The sequence below is a fragment of the Gadus chalcogrammus genome, chromosome 7 (assembly GCF_026213295.1).
Source record: "Gadus chalcogrammus isolate NIFS_2021 chromosome 7, NIFS_Gcha_1.0, whole genome shotgun sequence".
Taxonomy (NCBI): domain Eukaryota; kingdom Metazoa; phylum Chordata; class Actinopteri; order Gadiformes; family Gadidae; genus Gadus; species Gadus chalcogrammus.
In genome coordinates this window covers 13561121-13583267 of record NC_079418.1, presented here as the reverse complement: position 1 = coordinate 13583267, position 22147 = coordinate 13561121, and the positions used below count along the sequence as shown (strand labels likewise).

The window sequence follows — 22147 nt, the reverse complement described above, 5'->3', positions numbered from 1 at the left end:
GTGTGTGTGTGTGTGTGTGTGTGTGTGTGTGTGTGTGTGTGTGTGTGTATGTTTACGCACTGAATCTTAAAAATAAGCATTCATTGAATTGCAGCCTTTCAAGTGAAATTACAATGAAATGTATTTCGGTTACATACGTTCCTGAATCCGTACTATGTGTTTCAAAATCGTGCATTTTGGATGCAGGCAGCGCAGCCTCCGTCGATGTTGTTGCGTTACCTAACAGCATTACGTCACACTCTGCCAGCGGGCTGCGCGTAGGATCTACTGCGCAGCAACAACATAGAACTGTCATGCGTTCGTAAGTCATCGGAAGGGTTTTGTTTGTTCGACGCAGTATCATCATGGCACCTGTGAAGATGGACGGTCCAGGTAGGCATATTTTACATCCGAAAAGCTTGTGTTGTCATTCTCATCCCAATAGCAGGCCTGTTTAAAATAGCCTTGAACTTGATGGTTTTCCCAGCGGGCTACTTGCTAATTCTTGTTGATGGGTTCGTCTATGTACATCGATCGTTTTATGTTGATTTGATAAAACATTGTGCCACGAATATAAAGAAAATTGTATGTATATATTCCTTTAAAATGTTTCAGTGGCAATTCTCCAGCTGTAGTTATGATACAGTTGGATTTACCACATGTTTTCATGCTGAGCTGGAAGAAAGATGCAGCATTAATGGTTTGGAATAATTTTGCATTGTTCCATCAATCAATTAGGCCTACTAATAACTAAAAAGTAGTCGTACTTCGTACCATAGAATACAAACAGGTTCTGAGAGACCAGGGGGGTATACCACGAACCTCCCACATGAAAAAATTCTATAGTTTACTATAGTAAACTATAGAATTTTCTGTAGTATACTATAGTTTACTGTAGTAAAACTACTATAGTAAGGTTAAAAAACACTACAATGTTTACTATAGTATATATAGGGCCTATATAGTAAATATTGCAGTGTTTTTGAACTGGAATGGTGTTGTCGTTGGTCTTGGTGCTGAGCGGAGAAACTCCTCCATCTTCTGCAGAACGTCTGGCAGCCCTGATAAAAAGGATTCATAATAGCCTTTTAGCTAACATGTAAAACAGAAAAACCCTTGTGTAAAAAAAACACAATGTTTTCAACAATAGCATTTAATTTCAATGTTGCTATTTTTGCCTTGAGAGAATAATTTTCCCTCTGCAGCCTGTGGTTGTTTTCCTTTAAAAGCTCACAAGATGGGTGATGGCACTGAAAATAAAAATTCCATTAAAAAAACAAAACTGACTCACATACACCTGGGCAAATACCTACAGAAGCCAGTTAGAGGGTACAAGGCTTACAGCTGATAGATTACAGGAATATATTGCTGTATCTATCCCTATACTATAGAGTTAGGAAATAAAAACTTTAATTGTAGGTAGAACATTAAGTGCAGACAGTTTATTGCATTAGTGGATCTTACTTCATTCCTGGTTTCATTAATTGAGTTCAGCTGACATGATCCTATGACAAACAGAAGATGTACACATAGAGTTAAGGGTTACATCAAGACTGTACAACAGAGGTCAGCAGGGGGGATGAGCCTGAGCGAGTAGACAATGCAGGCGGAACAGGAGATGAATACTCAAATCTAATCTTGTTAATATGCTTAATAAGTTGACAGAAAGCAAAAAGTCTCAATGATCTGACAGGCCAGGCAAAGCAGGCCAGTTGGCGACCCCATGGTGTACAATATGACAGACAACATTAGGCTACATCACATTACAATAATTCACTGATGTTAAGAAGCACTTCCATACGGTGAATATTTGTACATCACTGCACCAATACCTTGCTTTTCCAGTTCCATTAAGACGTTAAGACCTGTGTTTTTTTCTCTTCTTCTTCTTACATTGACTTAACTGAGGATCCTTTAAATCATAATGAAGTTTAGTTTTTCAACGATTTTAATTTAACTCATCCACAAGGCCTATAGATGACATTCTGTGATAAAACTTTAGTTACCTACCAGCCATACGTCGTCGTCGTCGTCAGAATAATTCTTCAGTTTCTTCCTTTTCCCCTTCCCTTTCTCCTCCGGGCTCGACAGTTTGTCTCCACCATCGAGATAATGCCTCCTCTTGCAAACCAACTCCTCTCTGTTGTCTGAAAACATAAAAATTATGACGTTTTCATAATGTGTGTTTAAAATGCTAGTATTATTTTGGGCAAAATAAAGTTTCTCTCTATAAATCCAGGCGCGGGAAGCACCCCATACTTCCCGCGTTTCACATTATAGGCCACGAGCTAGGGGACCTTATCGTGCCTTACCGTTGCGATCTTAACAATCAACAACGTTTTTTAAACGAAATTGTTTACCGTGATATTTGAAATATTACCATTATGTATGTAGTTATGCACATATTTTATATAAACATAGTCAAAGGAGAAAAAAACTTGTGTTTTTTAATAAAAAATGCCTAGGCCTAATTGTGTCACTGACATAGCGGTTATATAAGGGATAATGGACAACACGGCACGTGACTATCGTTCTATCAAACTACTATCAAAGTTAATGTGCGTTGAAAGTGGGGCCGCCTTCGAACTTGAAACACAGACACACTGCGCAACAGTAAGTGCACGGCTTCTTTGTGTAGCATTGCCTACAGACGGTCCAACAAGGACGATCAAATAACGAATACCCTCTGATGAGAATCTGTATCTCTCATAAAGAATATCGTCAGACAATGCCAAGGGATCGGTTCTGTCCCGAAAAACGAAAGTTACGAATGTAACTACGGTTCTATGAATCCTGGATGACCGCCAGAGGCGGTGCTTAAAGCACTGGATCTCCACCTATATGATACCTATATGACACCTATATGATATACTATTATATATATATAGAGCTCCTAGATTCGCAAACGGCAACAATCCCTTTCTCCTCAATGCTGCAGTTCACTCCGGACTGCAGTGTAGGGAATGGTTGGCCGGTTGAACGCTGATTGGCTGTTACGTTATGTCACTCAGGGAGTGAACGCTGTCATCACGCGACTGTGGCGGCAAATTCTATTTCAACCATGGACCTGATTAGTGATGGATTCAATGATTCTCTTCTTCCTTGATTCAGTTCGCGTCGGTCAATTCGCCAAGAGGAATCGTTCAGAATCATTCGTTCATTCGTTCGCTCAGTCGAGTTTCCGGTAGCGGGGAATTTAATCATGGAATCAACGGTTCTCAGCTGAGTCAGTCAGACGCAGCTCCTCCCTCGTTCTCATTCTCAAACGATCGTGGAAGTCGGTCATCAAACAACATTAAAACTTTAACCAAACGCAGCGGGGTGGGGGTGTGTGTGTGTGGAGCATCTATCTAGCTCCTTAATTGCTTCCCCAACCCTGGTTGTGGGACAATCAGTAACAAACATGAATTACTGACGCTGTTCATAAATGACTGATGTGGGCGTCTACGCACAAGCCACACACTCGTTACAAGCACCTAGGTATACCGTCAAGGAAAGGATGTGTATGAAACATACTTTCCTTAACCACAACACACTAGAGTTGTGTTTTTTTTAATTTAAACTTTCAGCAGGGGACGGTGAAGTTGAAAGGGTTCATATTCTACTTGTTAAGTTTTTCCCTCGCATTGGTGTGTTTGTATACCGTTTTTATCCGTGTTTAAGGTCTGGTATGTGTCTCCCTCGATGTGTAAGCCATGGCAGGTTTTATGTGTCTATATAAACCACCTTGCTTTCCAAGCAGATGACACCATGCTGTCCGACGGCGTCGGGGAGGAGCAGAGGGCCTCGGGGGTGCTTAAGGGCCTGGAGTGCATCGCCCCCCTGGTGCGCTCCGTGGAGGAGACCCTAGAGCCCATCCCCACCGCCGTGCAGGGGACCATCCCCTCTTGGATCCGCGGCAACCTGCTCCGCAATGGGCCCGGAAAGTTTGAGTTTGGGAACACGCAGTGAGTCCGAAACCAAAAATGATGCACATGATAATTTAATTCTTTATATTTATTGTGTTAATGATTTTTCTGTCAACTAAATATGTTGGTCCACTGATTTACTGGCCGCAAATGTCGGCAACCATTGGACAATGTTGTCCAAAATGTGTAAAATTCATTTTCGGTAGATCAAGTGGCGATCTGTATCAGCCCTAATCCTCCCCATCCTAGGAGTGACGACGCCTTGAATGTTCCCTTCCCTTCCGCAGCTATAACCACTGGTTTGACGGCATGGCGTTACTGCATCAGTTCAAGATCCAGGAGGGAGAGGTGACCTACCGCAGTCGCTTCCTGCAGAGCGACTCCTACAGGAAGAACAGCGAGAAGGACCGCATCATGGTGTCCGAGTTCGGGACGCTGGCCCTCCCCGACCCCTGTCAAAACTTCTTCCAGCGCTTTCTCTCCCGCTTTGAGATGATCAGTAAGTGACCGGCTGAAATGAGGACTGGAAATGTTGACTGTTCCTATGATAGAGGGGTTAGTTACTGGATACTGCGATAGTACAATAGAGGGGTTAGTTACTGGATACTGTGATACTACAATAGAGGGGATAGTTACTGGATACATGGTGTTCTGGCTTCAAAATGTAGAATTTGTGGTGGCATTGGTTCTTTATCCTGTTTTAACATCAAGCTGCCTTTTGACCGATTGCTGTTTGACTTGAGAAAATATACCGGTACATGTCAAATAGAACCACGCAACATGCTCTGAAATACAACAGATTGAAGACACGTGACAGGGTGTGGCTGTTAAAATACACGCTATAGAAGATGGCCGTCTGGAAGGGCGCCCGGTCAGCTTGTGGCCAGCTGTGCTGTGTGAAGGCCTACTCTCTTATTCTGCTGTGTTACATCTGCGACACAGTTTTTTAGACAACCACACGTTTCAAGACGAGATAATCACCAAGAAGGTCTGCAGCCTAGATGTAGGTATAGATGCTTTTATCTACCTGCCCTGGATAAAAGCATGTGCTAAATGACAAAATAAAACAAGAGTATTGTTAATATAATTCACAAATATTTAAGCCACAACATGCTCATGTCTTCTGTTAGAAGTCAGTGAGTGTGTTTCATAGCGCCTGTGGTTCATGGTGAGTGTGGTCCATAGAGTGTGGTCCATAGAGTGTGGTCCATAGAGTGTGGTTCACAGTGTTTGGTTACATTTCCTTGGGCCTCCTCTGGCTGTACAGTGACGATGGGAAACAGATGTTCCTCTTTACGCCCAGCACTAGCGCGATGCATCCCCCAACCAATGTCTGCTGGTGAAGAGGTCACATGAAACGCAAAGAATGTTTACGAGGGAATGGCTGCAGTCTTGAACTTCCCTGCCTCATTCCGGTCACATGCTATGACTTCTGCGTAAGTGCAAGTTCAGCATTCCAGCGGGCAAACAAGGGTGGATCTCTGGAGCCCTCATGTCACAAAACAGCTGTGTTGGCACACTGAGCGGGCAAACTCCTTCAATTAACTCGAGTTTTAAACTCAATTGCATTTCAAATACATGTATGAAATCAACTGAATCTGAAATATAGCTTGTCTATATATATATATATATAGATGGATGGATAGATATATAGATCGATCTGCAGTATAACGTTGTGAACATTTTCTGATTGCAGAGCCCACGGACAATGCAAGTGTGAGCTTTGTGAAATACAAGGGAGACTACTACGTCAGCACTGAGACCAACTTGATGCACAAAGTGGATCCAGAAACCCTAGCGTCGATAGAAAAGGTAATCATTCACCACAAAATAAACCCCAATAGAACACATAAGAGCATCTGTTATTTACTGTTCCCTGCACCCAATTCAAAACTGGTTGCTCATGCTTTTGGTGTTAGCCAGTGGAATGCACGCCCTCTCCCTCTACTTACTGCAGACTCTGTGGACACTTTAACAGTGTACACAGAGTCCGAGATATCTGGGCGTTTCCTTTTAAGACTCATGTTTACATGCAGGCTTTTGTCTAGAGCTATGCGGGTTGTACAGTATTTTATGCCTTTTTACCCTTATGTGTTTTTTATTGTCTCATATTTATTTTATGATTGTGAAGCACTGTGGAACCTTTGTCTCTAAATTGCGCAATATAAATAAACTTTACTTATTTACTATAATTAAGGCCGGTTTTGCCAAGACTCCAGGTTGATTTGATTTAATTAATTGTTGATGTTGTCTATGTCGAAAAGCATGTCAACATAGACGCAGACATCGACATAGATATGCCAGCCCAGTGGTGGGTAAACTAATTATTGAAACGTGTGGATTGTTTTTGGAGAAAACTCCCTATCCACAGAAGTTAGTATGTGCTCACTTCTGTTGAAAAAAACAATGTACAGTCATGGGAGATGCTAAACACTCGTCTAGAACATAATTGATGTCAATGGCTAGCCAACTGCCTAATTCCTGAACGCAATGTACACCGCGAGAAGCGGTGAATATAACAAAAATCCTGGCTAGTTTACATGCCAACAATGTAAACAACTAACTCAAACCAGAGCCTTTGAGATCTTGCTTTTTTAGCTAACAAGTCAAACAGTCATGAGTAATGATTAACATTCATGGTTTTGTGTTATGTCTACATTGCAGGTCGACTGGAGTAAGTTTGTGGCTGTGAACGGGGCCACGGCCCACCCCCACTGCGACCCTGATGGGACGGTGTACAACATGGGCAACTCGTACGGCAGCAAAGGTGCGTGTGGCCAGGCTGTGGGCAGTGGAAAGCTCTCCCAACGTAAACATCAACATACCCCATTCCAAATGCTGGAAATAAGAATAACAGCACCAGCGGGATCGTGTGACGTCACGTTTGTTACTGTGTTTATGTGTGTGGGTGTGTTTCTGTGTACGTATGGAAGTGTGTGCTTATATTGGTTTTGGAGTCATCTTGTTTTGTGTGTGTAAGGGTACAGGTGTGTGTGTGTGTGTGTGTGTGTGTGTGTGTGTGTGTGTGTGTGTGTGTGTGTGTGTGTGTGTGTGTGTGTGTGTGTGTGTGTGTGTGTGTGTGTGTGTGTGTGTGTGTGTGTGTGTGTATAAGGGCACGGGTGTGTGTGTGTGACCCCCTGGTCTTGCTTGCAGGTGCGCTGTACAACATCGTGCGGGTCCCTCCAGAGAAGAAGGACTCCACTGACTCGCTTCAGGGAGCCACAGTGCTGTGCTCCATCATGCCTGCCAACAAGTCCCACCCCTCCTACTACCACAGCTTCGGTGACTCACCGGGTGCCCACGGCCTGGGAAAACCACCCATATTTTTCCCAGATTCTCCACAGTCAAAGGATAATCACAGTGTTTAACGTTTTAGGGACAACATTTCATTTGCCCTCCTCTGGATTGCGTACGGAGCGATTGGTTATCACGATCGTTTTTGATGTACTATTTGTCAGGCTGCCTTATTTAATCAGAAGATGACAAATAAGGTGTTTGACTACCAAAAGGTGTAATTGTAGAGAAAGTTATACTAGCCTAAACATAATATTATGCGTCGTTTAACTTGTCACCGGTCTCCGTCCTCCGTCTCTATTCCCCGCTAGCGATGTCCGAGAATTACGTGGTTTTCATCGAGCAGCCCATCAAGATGGACCTGCTGAAGATCGTGACCTGTAAGCTGAGAGGGAAGGGGCTGAGCGAAGGCATCTACTGGGACCCCAAGCAGGACACCGTGTTCCATCTGGTGGACAAGAAGACAGGCCAGGTGGGTGGAGGCTGCAGGCTGCACGGCATTACACAAGGGTAATGGCCTGACCCAGAGAGCTCTACAGCACAGAGACTCTCCAATTAACGATATACAATATCAAATAAGCAATGTTGGATAAGAGGTACTTGATTCATTTTTTTTTTTCTTCTGATTGCTAAGGCACTATCTTAGAAGCATTACACTTTTTTGCAAAACTCGATACACAAACCACAAAACCTTTATGCACAAAACCAGGAAAGTATAATACATACCTTTTCAAAAACTCGTTCTCTCCTCTCCCTCATCTTACTTCTCGTCCACCTCCACTTCTTCACATCCTCCTCATCTTCTTCTTTCCCTTCCTCCTCCTCCTCCTTTTCCTCTTATGTCTTCCTCATCTTCCTCATCTTCTTCTTCCCCCTCCTCTTCCTTGTCTTTCCAGCTCCTCTTCCAGCTCCTCTCGTTCTCCCCCTCTTACACTCCACCATTATTGGCCTCCATTGTTGTCTTCAACCAAACGTTTACCTGTAGCCTATTCATATTGCTCAAGCTCTGATTTGTAAGTGAACTCATTATCTAAAAGTGTTTGCCCATATCAATGTGGTTTCTAGAAGTGTGTAATCAAACGACTTACTGAGTGTAAAGCGGAGACAGGAATTCAGTTTGACTCATTGGATAAATACTAGCTGCACTAGTACTAGTCAAAGCTAGGCAAGTTTATTTATACAGCTTATTTAAAACGGCCATAAAAAATATATATCAAATAAGAGTAAAGAATACAATACACAGAGGAAGGCTTTAAAACAAAGATGCTGTGAAGATCAACGCTTTGAGCCAGGTTTGAGCAAAGTTGCTAGATTTAAGGCTGGTCTCAAACTTTAGGAAGTTTCTACCAGCTGTTAGCTGCATAATGATGAAGGCAGCCTCACCATGCTGCTCGTAGTTTTCATTAGAGAAACCGCAGTGAGGTCATGCTGGCCACTATGCTAGAATACCAATCCTTTGCTTCTTTGCCCATTCTTCAACCATGTCGTGTACAGTACGACCTCAAGCGTGCAGTGTGTGTGTGTGTGTGTGTGTGTGTGTGTGTGTGTGTGTGTGTGTGTGTGTGTGTGTGTGTGTGTGTGTGTGTGTGTGTGTGTGTGTGTGTGTGTGTGTGTGTGTAATTGCAGCCAGGCGTGCAGAACAGAGTCAAGCCAGGGGTTGGCGTGCATGTGATGGTGATGTAATGTGGTGTCGTCTCCACAGGCGAGCTCGGTGAGGTACCACACCAAGGCCATCTCCACCTTCCATCAGATCAACGCCTTCGAGGAAGACGGCTTCCTCATGCTGGACATGTGCTGCTCAGAGGACGGCCAGGCCATCAACAACTACCTCATCCAGAACCTCCGCAAGTCTGGAGACGCCCTCGACCAGGTCAGCCAATGAGAGGCTCTCAGCCAATGAGAGGCTCTCAGCCAATGAGATGCTCTCAAACAGGTCAGACCATGGTTGGTCTTTGTCAGGTCAGCCAATAAGACGCTCTCTATCGGTTCGGCCAATGAAAAGCTCTCCAATATGCTCAGCCAATGAAGTGCTCGCCATCAGGTCAGCAGATCAAAAAGAAAATGTATCATGAGTAAGACACTCGCCATTAGGTGAGCCAATGACATGTTCTCCAGTAGGTCAGCCAATTAGATTGCCTTATAAGGTCAGCCAATCACCCACCTGAGTAATGTTCGAAAGCCATTATGTCACACACTGGCAATCATAGTGGAGAGGTGAGGAATGACGGCATCTAATTAGATGATCATGGCCACTGATCGTCGGTACAAGAGCCAGGTTGGGGATTTGGCCCGGACCTCGAGATCAGCGCCCCCCTAGTGCCATGGGACCTTGGGGTGATCACATGGGGTCAGGACCTCGGTCTAACGTCTCATCTGAAAGAGAGTTCTCTCCGAAGGAAGGTGCCCCCCCCTCACTGTCCTGGGCCATATTCCATCGGCCAGAGAGCCCCCCCCCGACAAGCCTTGCTCAGCGTCCAAAGAACCCAGCAGTGCGCGGCAGGTAGCCATGTGCTTGTGTCACTAGAATACCTGCTGATGATGTGGTTGTCCTCCAGGTCTATAACGAGATGACCAGGGTGTTCCCCAGGCGCTTTGTCCTGCCGCTGGGTGTCACCAGCGACACCCCGAGTAACCAGAACCTCAACACCAGACCCGACAGCCTGGCCACCTGTTTAAAGACCGGCCAGGACAAGGTGAGCGGGGTCGCAGTCGCATTGGAAGAAAAAATAAGATGAATTATGAGGGGTTACTTGGTCTGCTTGAAAAGGTAGACCTAGAACTATAAACCAATACAGGCCAAAGCAAAGACAATGTTAATCCAAAACTATGGCTGTTTCCCAATGTGAAGGAAGCAGGCAAAACGGCCGCCCTTTTAAGGACGCTACATCGTAGAACGCCGACAAGCACTTTTCCAATGTTGAGAACACTCGGAATTCCGCGCCCTTTTCACAATCTTTAGTTTTGAGAATTCCGAGATTTTTCAAGGTTGCATCGATGGATCAACGAGCCAAAATACCCACAATCCTTTGAGTTCACACGCTGCGCGGGGTATTAAGTTATTTGAACGTTTTCAGAAGTATTTTGCGCCCTATTTATTTTATAGATCATGTAAATGCAAAAAATGTACCAGTGCGAATTTTATTTTTAAACGTTTTTGCAACGTAATGATAGGCAAAATTTTGCTTGGATTGATTTGTTATAATATGTAAGTAGCTGGTGTTTAAACAAACTACTGTCGCAAATAACAATTTCAACAATTAAAATATTTACCACCGGAGCAATATTAAAGCGCTTCCACACTAGCGAGTCGTTCCAAACTCTGAACGCTACAAACGCTAACCAGCACTCTAGCCAGCACTCTAGCCTCATCTCCATAGGACGCGACTAGCAAGGAAGTGTTCTAACAAGTCTGCAGCCTTCACTTTAGGAAACAGCCTATATTCATCAAAATAATCTGAAAAAACGAACAATAAATGTTGGCCTGCAATGTGTGTGTAATATCTGTATTTTTAAATTACCTGAGGATTGTCAATATTAACAAACGTTTGCTACTTAGTTGAAATGCATTATATTTTTTTTTTCCATGCCGATCTTTGATAATGTCGTGACACGGCGATCAATAATCAATATTGGGTTGTGCCTTACAGTAGTTAATATAAATAGGAGGGTTCATGTCTCTCTCTGTGAGCAGGTGTTGTGCCAGCACGAGGATCTCCATGGCGACGATCTCCTTGACTACGGAGGCCTGGAGTTCCCTCAGATCAACTATGGGCAGAACAACACGCGGCCGTACCGCTACTTCTACGGCTGTGGCTTCAGACACCTGGTGGGGGACTCCCTGCTGAAGATGGACCTCAAGGACAAGTCCCTCAAGGTGGGCTGGGAGGAGCCCACGAGGGGTCTGTCATACAGGACATGATGTACCGACGCAATAATTAAACGCGTACATTGATCCTCAACTGCCTTGAATTGCATCTTGAAGTTAGTGATATTAGCAAGAGCTAAGTCGACAACCCATAGGGTGTGTGTGTGTGTGTGTTGCAGTCTTTGCTTAAAGTGGTGCTTGGAATGTTGATGTTATAGTAACGTATAGCAACCCTAAGCTTTAAATAATACAAAATACAACATGGGGTGTTAAACAATTACACAGAAATTACATGAAACACAAACTTTTCGAGCAGACTTTAACTCAAAGGATTTGGAATACATTTTTAACACTAACGCGTTCAAAAAAATGTTTCCAATGGGTGACTTTGGCGTAGTCTGTAATTTTTTTAGCAGGTGAGCTATTAACATAAAGAATCGGCCATATCTAAATGTTTCCAAACTTCATAAAAACCTTCATTGTGTGTGTGTGTGTGTGTCCGTCCCAGGTGTGGCAGCAGCAGGGCTTCTACCCGTCTGAGCCGGTGTTCGTGCCCTCGCCCGACGCTGTGGACGAAGACCAAGGAGTCATCCTCTCTGTGGTGCTCACACCCTCACAGGTACGGCTGCGTTCACAGCATGTCTCCACGTTGGGACTCAGAGACCTGGATCTCCGCAGAGCTGCCAGAGTTTGAAGTCCCCCGTTACATTAAGGGGTCCACAACAAGGGGGCAGTGAAGCGTTTCTGACCCCAAATGTGCGTGAACCGACTTGAAAGATCGACGGGCGAATGGAAAAATTTATTCAAAGTTGTTGCAGAATCATTCAAATTAGATTAGGCTTTATTGATCCTTTTGGGATGACTCCCTCAAGGATAAAAAATGCACTGCTGAAAAGCGGTCGGTGTTTCACAACCAACTGAAAGCAAAGTGCAGCCGTGTCACTTCTATCGTGACAAGAGGGGGTTACAGTTTTTAGGAAATTAAACACGACTTTTTACATAACTTGATAATGCATGGTGCAAAATGACAACATGCGTACCCAGTAGTTCTTAATAGAATCAGGACAATGTGCTCTTGCGTGGGAGCCCTGTCCCAGCGGCGGCCCAGAAGGTCATTAGTCATTAGTCCTTTAGCTCGAATCACCTTGACATTTCTAAAAACCCTTTATAAAAGAAACCCAGAAGAGTAGCTCGGGGAGAATGATGGTACATGCTGGGGGGATACTTTTGTTCTCCTATTGTGCAAAATAAATATATTTATACTTTTATTCAGACATAAGGATTCGGGGTGGTGTCTTCCATTGTGGTCGAGTTCATCTCACCAATTAAAGTTAAGGGGACTCACCCTCGAGAACAAAAGTTACACTACACAACAGTTAAACCACACAACAGTTAAACCCACCCAGCTACACTCAGTCGGTACATTTTACCTGAACTAACACAACTGTGTGCACAAACGCGAGTGCCCATCCATTTGAGATGAATAGAGGCTAGCACCCCCATACGCGCGAGATAGAAAAGACGCCAGATCAAATGCCTACGTAGGCGACGCCGAAGGTTGTGTGAGCAGAGGTCTGCAGAACTGCCATCCCAAACCGCTAGATGGGAGCGTAGGAGAGCATTCAAGATGGCACCAATGGCAAAATATAACGGTGTGTTCTGTGTGCATACAATACATTAAGTAGGCCAAATATACTAAAGGTTTCTGGCATATCCGTGTCTCTCAGATTGTTCATTATACAGGCCGTAACAATAACTGTTGGTTCCCCTTCTCTGCTGGCCTCTTGATGCATGCAGAGTATGCCTGGAGTCTTCAACAGCGGGTTGTCCATTCGTTCCTTTAACATAGTTAAGGTGGTGGATGACAGTTTGGATAGAAAGGGACCGAAGTGATTTTAGATGGACTGTATTCGCTTGCAAAACAAAATAGCTTTTTGAAGAAGGACAGATTACTTTCAGATCAGTTTGGACATTGGACAATATTTCACACAATTGGAGTGCTGATATTAGTTTTCAACGTGTGGTTTTCCTAATATCAAGGGCATCGTGTGGCACTCAGGAATGTGTGAAACTGTAAAATGTGTAAACAAGTCTCATCTGATTTATTTTGGCTCTCAATGAGCTATTGAGTTTAGGAAGAAAAACAGGGGAAATATTGAACGTCAAACTAAATTCCTCGTCTATCCTAGACAAACCAAATACATAAAATGCCTCTTAAAAGAATTTACGGTATTAAATTCTGCGATAGGCTATAATATAAAAGTGTTTGTGTTCTTGTGTTGGCCACACAACACTTGCAGAGTAGAATTCTCGACTGCGTCCTGCGTTATTATGTTAGATAAATGTGTTCTTTCATATAAATATATGAAGAAAAGGTTAATGTCATTATTTCCATGTTTATTATATTCTACATTATCTCCTACTAAACAATGTATGTCTTCCCTTGCGTGACCCCTCCAATGAAAAACAGTGCAGCCGTTCTGTCTGGAGGTGTGATTGTAATTATAAGAAAATCCCAAAAATGTCAGTATACCACTCAAATAATAGTAAAAAAAAAAATATATATATATATATGCACACACAGAATGCACTTGCAAACATGGAACATGTGACATTGGTAATGAAACAGACATGACGATGATCAGACACGTGTTCTGCCTGTAGTCTGAGACGTATGGGTTCTAGTCGCACTCTCGCTTTACCAAGGAGGAATATAAATATTGGCTCTGACCAACGCAGGCTGGGGGAAAACATTCTAGTCCTCCATATAGCAGATAATGGACATGACAGGTTAGTTGTGCTTTGTGAAAATAACACCACACACACGCCTACAAAAGCTGTTATTTAACACCACCCCAAAGTTATTTTCAAAGTAAACTCATGAACTACGATGCCGTTTACAGCGAGCAACTTTTGAAAAACGTCCACTCAGACCCGGAGTATACGGGTGATATAAGTTCAGGTAATGAAGCGATATGTGGGCAAGAATAAAACCTTTTACGACCACACGCGTTCCTGCTGATGGTGGCTATCGGAGGACATTTATCACGATTTTTATAGGGCTGTTGGCTGCAGAAAGAGAGAATTACAGGCCAGGGTTGTAGCTTGGCGGACGGAACAATAAGCAGGGAGACTGCAGACGTAAGCACGCGCTGCTCTGAGTACAGCGGAGACACACTACAATATAGTGGCTCGTAAATTGGATGCACTATAATCGATGGAGTCTTTCCTTTTGGGCATTTGTGGGTTTTTTTTTTTGATGATTTATATTGCAGAGTTGAATCAACTGAATTGAATTGCTTGGGGTGGCTGACTGCAGGGTTAAGCACTATCCCGATATAACGAGCTGGAGAAGGAAAACAAAGGGTGCTTTTTAAAATGCTCTAGAAGAGAAGCTCAGATGATTGTCTTGGTGAAACAATGGAACCATGTTTATATTTTATTATATTTGAATAAAACTACCCAAAGCAAATTTCAAGAATTACTATTGTGTTAACCCAAATTAATTATATAATTCGTATGTCAATGTTATGTCTTATTTTTTCATAGGATAAAGGAACCTTCCTCCTTGTCTTGGATGCCCAAACATTCGAGGAGCTTGGAAGAGCTAATGTGCCGGTCAACATTCCCTACGGATTCCACGGAACCTTTAACCCAACCGCCTAAACATATCGGTCTAAACCCGCCCTGACCAACGTCCAGGGGGACAGTGTTCTCATCACAGCTCTCCCAGGGTGGGACTCTGGGACAGGGCCAACCCAGGGGTAGGACAGAGAAGGTATTAACATAAAATGAATCAACTAATTTTGAACCAATATTGTCATATTTAGATTGACAGGACAATTTTCCTATTGTGATTCCTAGTCAAGTTTAGTCTGAATTGTGTGAACTGCCTTACAAAGTACACAATTTGAGATTTCAAATAGGTTGATATGAAAGATCTGAGTGATATCAGAGCTCGGTACTATACACATTTATCAGGCATCATACCTAAATGTAGGTACGATTAGAGAATGGTTAAGAGTGAGCTACAAACAACCCCAAATCTCCCTCCATCTGTGCTCCCTCCCTGTGCAGGTGTTTTTGTATTGATAAGTGTTGCATTTCAAGCATCTGTGATTGACAAGCAAGGTGTTTGCTATTGAATATGTGAATTCATGTTCAAAGTGATATGTTCCATGGCTCAGACAGAGGCTGCTTTAGCTGAGCACCATGATCTAAGCCATCTCTGAAGGCTGATTTTACATAATGGCTTTATATTCTTGAATGATTGTAATCATCTCTGTAATGATATACATACATCAAACATATACGTTATTAGTTGTATACAGTATATCTTGTAACCACTAGGTACAATAGGGATATTCTTTTGACTGCTTGGAGGTACTGTGACTCTCAGAAGGCTATTTCCAGTATAAGAATAGGACAAAATCAGGTCAGTTGCTCTTTTTATGTGACACATCCACCAAAGTTGCCTCATTGGCTACAATTGGCCCCGAGATATCCATCTGACTCCAACCAAGACTTCCCATTGGATACATGATAGTGTCACACACAGACAGGGGAACCTGCCAATAACCTTTCAAAAGGTCAAACTTAGTCACATAAACGGCAGACCCCACCTGATCTATACAGTCTTCCATGCGGGGAAGAGGAAACACATCTGGCTTCGTAACGTTAACTTTACGAAAATCAGTACATGGCCTAAAAGTTGTGTCCGGCTTACTGACCAACAGACATGGCGATGCCCAACTTCCACTCCCAACTTCTAGCATACCGACCAACTCATCTGCATACCGACCAACTCATCTCCATACCAACCAACTCGATCTCCATACCAACCAACTCGATCTCCATACCAACCAACTCATCTCCATACCAACCAATTCATCGCCATACCAACCAACTCTACTACCAGACAAAGCTCTTCACAATACCTGGTGTCTAGGACAATCATTTTTCCAGTGCCCTCGCTCATGGCAGTAATTCCAGCAACCCTGCCATCAAACTTCCCTTAACAGACTCCTTTAGATTTTTATCCAATATCTCAATCTCATATTTCTCAGCAATTAGCAGTAATTGGTCTTTAGTACACTGATCCAGTAGTGCTACTGACGGTGAGACAACAAATGTATCCACTGTAGATGCCATACCTGGACTACCTACACTCACAAAATAGAATAGGAGAAAGAAAAAAAAAAAAAACAATATCAGCTGGAACCACTAACAAAGTCTGGGACAGCCAAACCAAAATGGAACCTCCCCAGCCCTGACTAACTAAGACATTAGCGACCCCATAACTACCTTAACTCCATCCCTAGTCTTCGTGCCGCTACTGATGGGGGGTATTTATGCACTTTAGCCCACCGGGAAGAAAAAGGCAACTGGCAATCAGCGACCCTCTCTTACACCGGGGATGTGCTCCCGAGACAACCGCTCTACCCACTTTTGCAGCCACACTAAAATTCCCCAAGACCAGTCCCCCTATTGGAAACCAGTCTTCTTAGCCTCACAGGGGATTCATGGTTCCATACCACATTACAAGACTGTCCCCAATAACCAAACTCAAAGTTCCAACCTTGATTTTATTGACTACCACCAAAACACTAACCTTTAAGCAAAAAAACAAAACATAGGACACAATGCTCTACTACTTCCAAACTCCACCGACCAAATCCCTCCTAAAACTGAAATCCAAAAGACAAAAGTCACATGTGGAACTCCCAACACTGGCAGCTACTGACTTGGCTTCAACAGGTGCTACCAATAAGCCAATCAATCCTTTGAAACCAAACAACTAATGCAAAACTACAATTCCTAACAGGAACACAAAGCAAATGCCAGCACACAAACCATATTCAGACCATCCAGGCTGAATTTGACCAAATGACCCTTAACAAACTAAACAATTGGACGTGCCTCCATTTTGTCACACACCGGGTCAGGTAGTGGCAAAACAAAGGGAGTCCACACATGACATAAAGAGAAACTAGTTTATTAGTAACCCGTTTTTACTCGTTAAAGTAAACATAAGCAATTATATTTAAACAAAAGGATGATACTTAAAACCACATGGCGGGTGGAAGACGGAGCCCAGCCTAGAAGCAGCAAAAGAGAGACTCAACACATGGCTACCCAGCCCTTAAATCTCTGGATCCCTAGGATCCACAGGTGTGGCCAATTGGCCTGACGCCCTTTCCCAATCTCCACCCACAACCAATAGGCAGAGAGAGGGGCAGGGCGTCACAATAGGCGTAGCTGCTGCAGGACCCTTAGCCAATCCACACACCCAAGTGCCTGAGGAATACAGGCAATTGTTTATATGCACTTGAATCTAACTGGGGTTCAGCCAAATCAACAACTTTTTCATATTCATATTTTTTTATGAATTTTTTGTATCCACTGTATGATTGAATATTGTGTTTAAACGACTTATATCATTTACTGAGAACTGCATGCATGGAATAAAAATATCATATTCTCATGTTTGGAAGTTTTAATGTGGAAATCTTGTTTTCAAACAGCTAATTAATTAAAATGTCTTTCAATTCACAGTCAAAAGTCCATGTGGCATTTGCCATTTCCATTTGAAACGGTTTATAATGTAATTCTTAATGCACTATAATCGATGGAGTCTTTCCTTTTGGGCATTTGTGGTGTTTTTTTTTGTTGTTGTTTTTTAATGATTTATATTGCAGAGTAGAATCAACTGAATTGAATTGCTTGGGGTGGCTGACTGCAGGGTTAAGCATTATCCCGATATAACGAGCGGCTAATTAATTAAAATGTCTTTCAATTCACAGTCAAAAGTCCATGTGGCATTTGCCATTTCCATTTGCAACGGTTAATAGTGTAATTCTTAAAAACCAAAATGATTTTGTGGAAAAAATACTAAATTAATCAATGTGTGTTGTTAAACTTTATGGACAATATACCATCTCTTAAGAATATATTCTTAAACATACCTATAATACTATATCGAAACATGGAACAGAATGATAATGATTGAAAGATAATCATTAACTAACTAAAAGTGAAATATTTTTTCTTTGAAAATAGTTCTTCCTCAAAAATAATTGCACTGCGGTGCATGCTGTTGCCTGTAACTGCCACGCAAGGGCGCTCTATCACTTGCTATGACCCGACGCTTCATGAGCACGCACTGTCTGCACAGCAAAACCGTCTCAATAGCTTAAACTTGATTATTCACGGTTATTTTCAAACTTTTAAATATTGCACCCGTGAGCAAAAACACTGACGATCTTTTTCATCATAAGTATTCATATAGGCTACATCTTATGTTTCGAATCAGAGCAGAGGGCCAGTCACTTGATAAAGCAGTGCCAGGATTCAGTCCTCCTCCCCGAGGCATCCCCGCTGTGAACAGCGTACGTGTGTGTGTGTGTGTGTGTGTGTGTGTGTGTGTGTGTGTGTGTGTGTGTGTGTGTGTGTGTGTGTGTGTGTGTGTGTGTGTGTGTGTGTGTGTGTGTGTGTGTGTGTGTGTGTGCAGAATCTAAAACAAGCACCGGTCCATTAGTTACAATATTCATAAATATGACCATGGCCTACTGTCATTTCTAACAATAGCTGTATAATGGCACCTCTATGCCTACACACAGCACACATGACAGGAAATCGATATTATTATCAATTTAGTGGGTCTCGTTGCAAATGTTATTGTCATGAATACTGATGGATCATGAATAAAGTTAATTTGTTGGGCATGTTTTGCTGATCTGAGGTCGGTTAGGTCATGCACACTGCACAAGGTGGTAAGATGTGAATGGTTGATGTATAACTGAGAAACTCCAAATAATATTAAATGCGGCCTATATGAACTTAAATCACTTTTAGACCTATACCGGTCCTTCCTTATTTTGGTAATTATTTTGATGAAATTCTATTCAAGCTATTTTTTATTGTGTAATTCAAGGTATGTTAATCTTTGTAAAAACAATAAAATAGGGGTTTGAGAGAGCTTTTCAACCCTTTTTAGTGAAAACTGGCTAAGGGGGATTTTGAAGTATAATTTAAAATGCATGTATTTTTAAAATTGTTACAGTATTTATCTTTTAAATCTTCATCAAAAAAGTATTGAAGGGCAAAATAATATGTACCAACTCCCCAAAGGAGCCCAGCTCAGACCCTGTCTGCAGAAACACACATTCACATTAACATAGTGTCACAATGCACTGGAGGTCAGCGCTCATCATACGTTCTGACAATGTTGGACACACAGACAGAAAGATAGGTAGATCTATCCATCCATCTATCAGTCAAACCAAATATCTATCTATCTCTCTTTCGATCCATCTATCGAAATATTGATGGTTAGACATACAAACAGAACAATAGATAGATGAGCAGGGAGACAGACAGACAGACAGGCAGACAGACAGACAGACAGACAGACAGACAGATAAATATATATAAATACATATATACAGACAAAGGTTCCTATATATATAGACGAATAAAGCTAATTAAATAGATGGATAGAGAGATATAGAGATAGAAAGAGATACAGCAATATGAAGATAGAAAGATAGAGACACAGCATTAGAGAGAGAGAGAGAGAGAGAGAGACACAGCATTAGAGAGAGAGAGAGAGAGAGAGAGAGAGAGAGAGAGAGAGAGAGAGAGAGAGAGAGAGAGAGAGAGAGAGAGAGAGAGAGAGAGAGAGAGAGAGAGAGAGATAGAGAGAGAGAGAGAGAGAGAGAGAGAGAGAGAGAGAGAGAGAGAGAGAGAGAGAGAGAGATAGATAGATAGATAGATAGATAGATAGATAGATAGATGTTTCTGTTGGTGTTCTTGAAAGGAGTTATTGTATTACGGGGTGTTACCTGAGAGAAGCACAGTATAACAGATCTACCTACTGATTGGGTTGATTGTCGTTTTAGCTATAGATGATTTGGTTTGTTTTTGTTTAAAATTTCTACAGTTTAAACAATGTACCGAAAATAAATTCCACAAGCGTTAAACTGAGGTATTATAATCACAATGTAACATCGTCATTCAGATACACACGTAGAAAGCACTTGACTAGATATTTTTTTATTTTCAAATTATACTGATTATAAAGGAAACAAATATTTTATTCATGAATAATCATACGATGATTTGAGTGTGTGTGTGTGTGTGTGTGTGTGTGTGTGTGTGTGTGTGTGTGTGTGTGTGTGTGTGTGTGTGCGTGCATCATTTACGAATCAGGGACATACGCATGCATTCACATCCCCCCCCCCCACACACACACACACACACACACACACACACACACACACATATCCATGCATAAACCCTCACTGCAGTCTTAACACATTCAGTTTGCTTCACTTTATCCAATAAAAAATGTCTGACATGTCAGTTAAGGGTTGCATGTGGGGGTAGCCGTACTATGCTATCGCTTATGGGGGAGGTCTGCTATTGGCCGATGTTACGCATACTAGTGGCCAATAAGAGAAGGCTGGATCCCTCCTCTCCTAGCAACAAGACTCTTTTTTTATTATTATTATTCCGAGCAGTGCAGTGAGCAAACTGAAAGCCATAGTATTACAACATGAATGATATTAGCGTAACATCTTCCTCGCGACGGCAGCGAACCAACGAATGATATCCCTTTTACCACTCCCTTGCTTTTTCTTTTCTATCCTCCTCCATCTCTCTCTCCCCCACCCCCTCCTGACCCACTCTCTCTCTCCCTCCCTCTCTTCTCTCTCTCCCCCACTCGTTCTTCTCTTTCCCCTCTCTCTCTCTCTCTCTCTCCCCTTCTCTCGTTCCTCTCTCTCTCGCTCTCTGCCTTTCCCTCTTAACCTTCTCCCTCTCTCTCCCTCTCCTCCTCCCCTCTCTCTCTCCCCTTCTCTCGTTCCTCTCTCTCTCGCTCTCTGCCTTTCCCTCTTAACCTTCTCCCTCTCCCTCTCTTCCTCCCCTCTCTCTCTCTCCATCTCCAGATACAGCGGAATCGGCCGACTCCTTGCCTGCCACCTTAAAGGAGCAGCACTGTCGTACGTTTTCTTTCCTTTTTCCTTTTTTTCCCCCCTTGAGGTGCATTCTGGGTATTGGTGTGTACTCGTTGACCTCAGCTCTGCGCGGCGAAGGGGCCTCTCGCAGGAGGCAGCGAGGGAACAGACATATCACTTCCAGCACCAGGCCCCAGCAGGCCCCCTGTCTTATATAGCAGCCTTTCTTCTTCTCTCCGTGCTAATGGTCGCTCCCAGCCCTGGCCGCCGCGGCGATGCTACGCACACACACACAACGTTAATGTATGGCTTTAATAACCCTCTGATCGGAACAACCATACACTAAAAAGGATTCATGCTATTAATTTGATAATAAACAAACAGGAATGAGCGTTTTGTAAAAACAAGTCAGTCTCAGTTAACCCCGGGGGGGGGGGGGGGGGGGGGGGATAAAGACGTTAACTGTAAGGACATGTGACCGTGATGGTAAGTGACACGTCGGTGAGCGTCGGCGTGGGACAACACCTGTTGCCGGGGGCTACTGCGGCGGCGGCGGCGGCGGCGCATGTGAACATGGCTCTGTGACCCTTTGACCCCTCCACCCCTTCCTCGCCCCCCTAACATTCCCCATCCACCCCCCCCACCCCCCGTTGGCCTGCCCTTTGGGAGCGGGAGGGAGAGGAGAGAGGGAGCACAGCACATGTTGGGCTATCTGGTGCCCACTGGCGTCCCGGCGGCTGATTGGCTACTGTAAGGCGGGGGTGGGGGTGGGGGTGGGGGTGGGGGGGGTGGGGCTGCAGATAGAGACGGAGACTGAGTGAAGACTGAGTGGGTGAGGGTCATCAGGCACCGCAGGGTCATCCCAGTACCGGGTAGAGCCGGATAGAACCTGCACGAGGGGCTGTTCTTTCAGGGTATGTCCTGCTCAAGCCATGCCCCCTTTTAGTTTTTATCCGACTAGAAACGGCGTTTGGTTGTTGGTGAGGAGGGGTTTGGGGGGGGGGGGGGGGGGGGGGGGGGGAAGATGAATGAGTGAATGACTGAACAGCATTCTGGATGAACCTGTTGTTTCTGCTACCTCGGACCAGCATGCCTCCCGTCTGACTCACTCAGTCACCGGCCCATGTGAAATGTGACACGGGGGC

General features: G+C 43.5%; 1 protein-coding gene across 2 annotated transcripts; it reads left to right on the top strand.

Moving 5' to 3' along the window:
* Window positions 1–254: 254 nt before the first annotated feature.
* On the top strand, window positions 255–18488 carry LOC130385458 (carotenoid-cleaving dioxygenase, mitochondrial-like). Of its 2 annotated transcripts, none has more exons than XM_056593965.1 (12): window positions 255–372; window positions 3722–3926; window positions 4175–4386; window positions 5584–5699; window positions 6552–6654; window positions 7041–7169; window positions 7493–7653; window positions 8884–9051; window positions 9737–9874; window positions 10873–11055; window positions 11555–11665; window positions 14596–18488. In XM_056593965.1, the coding sequence occupies exons 1-12, from the start codon at window positions 345–347 to the stop codon at window positions 14710–14712; spliced, it is 1671 nt and encodes a 556-aa protein (XP_056449940.1). In that variant the 5' UTR covers window positions 255–344; the 3' UTR covers window positions 14713–18488. The 2 variants fall into 2 exon arrangements, with proteins under 2 accessions (XP_056449940.1, XP_056449939.1); XM_056593964.1 differs by having other exon boundaries at window positions 3719–3926.
* Window positions 18489–22147: the final 3659 nt, after the last annotated feature.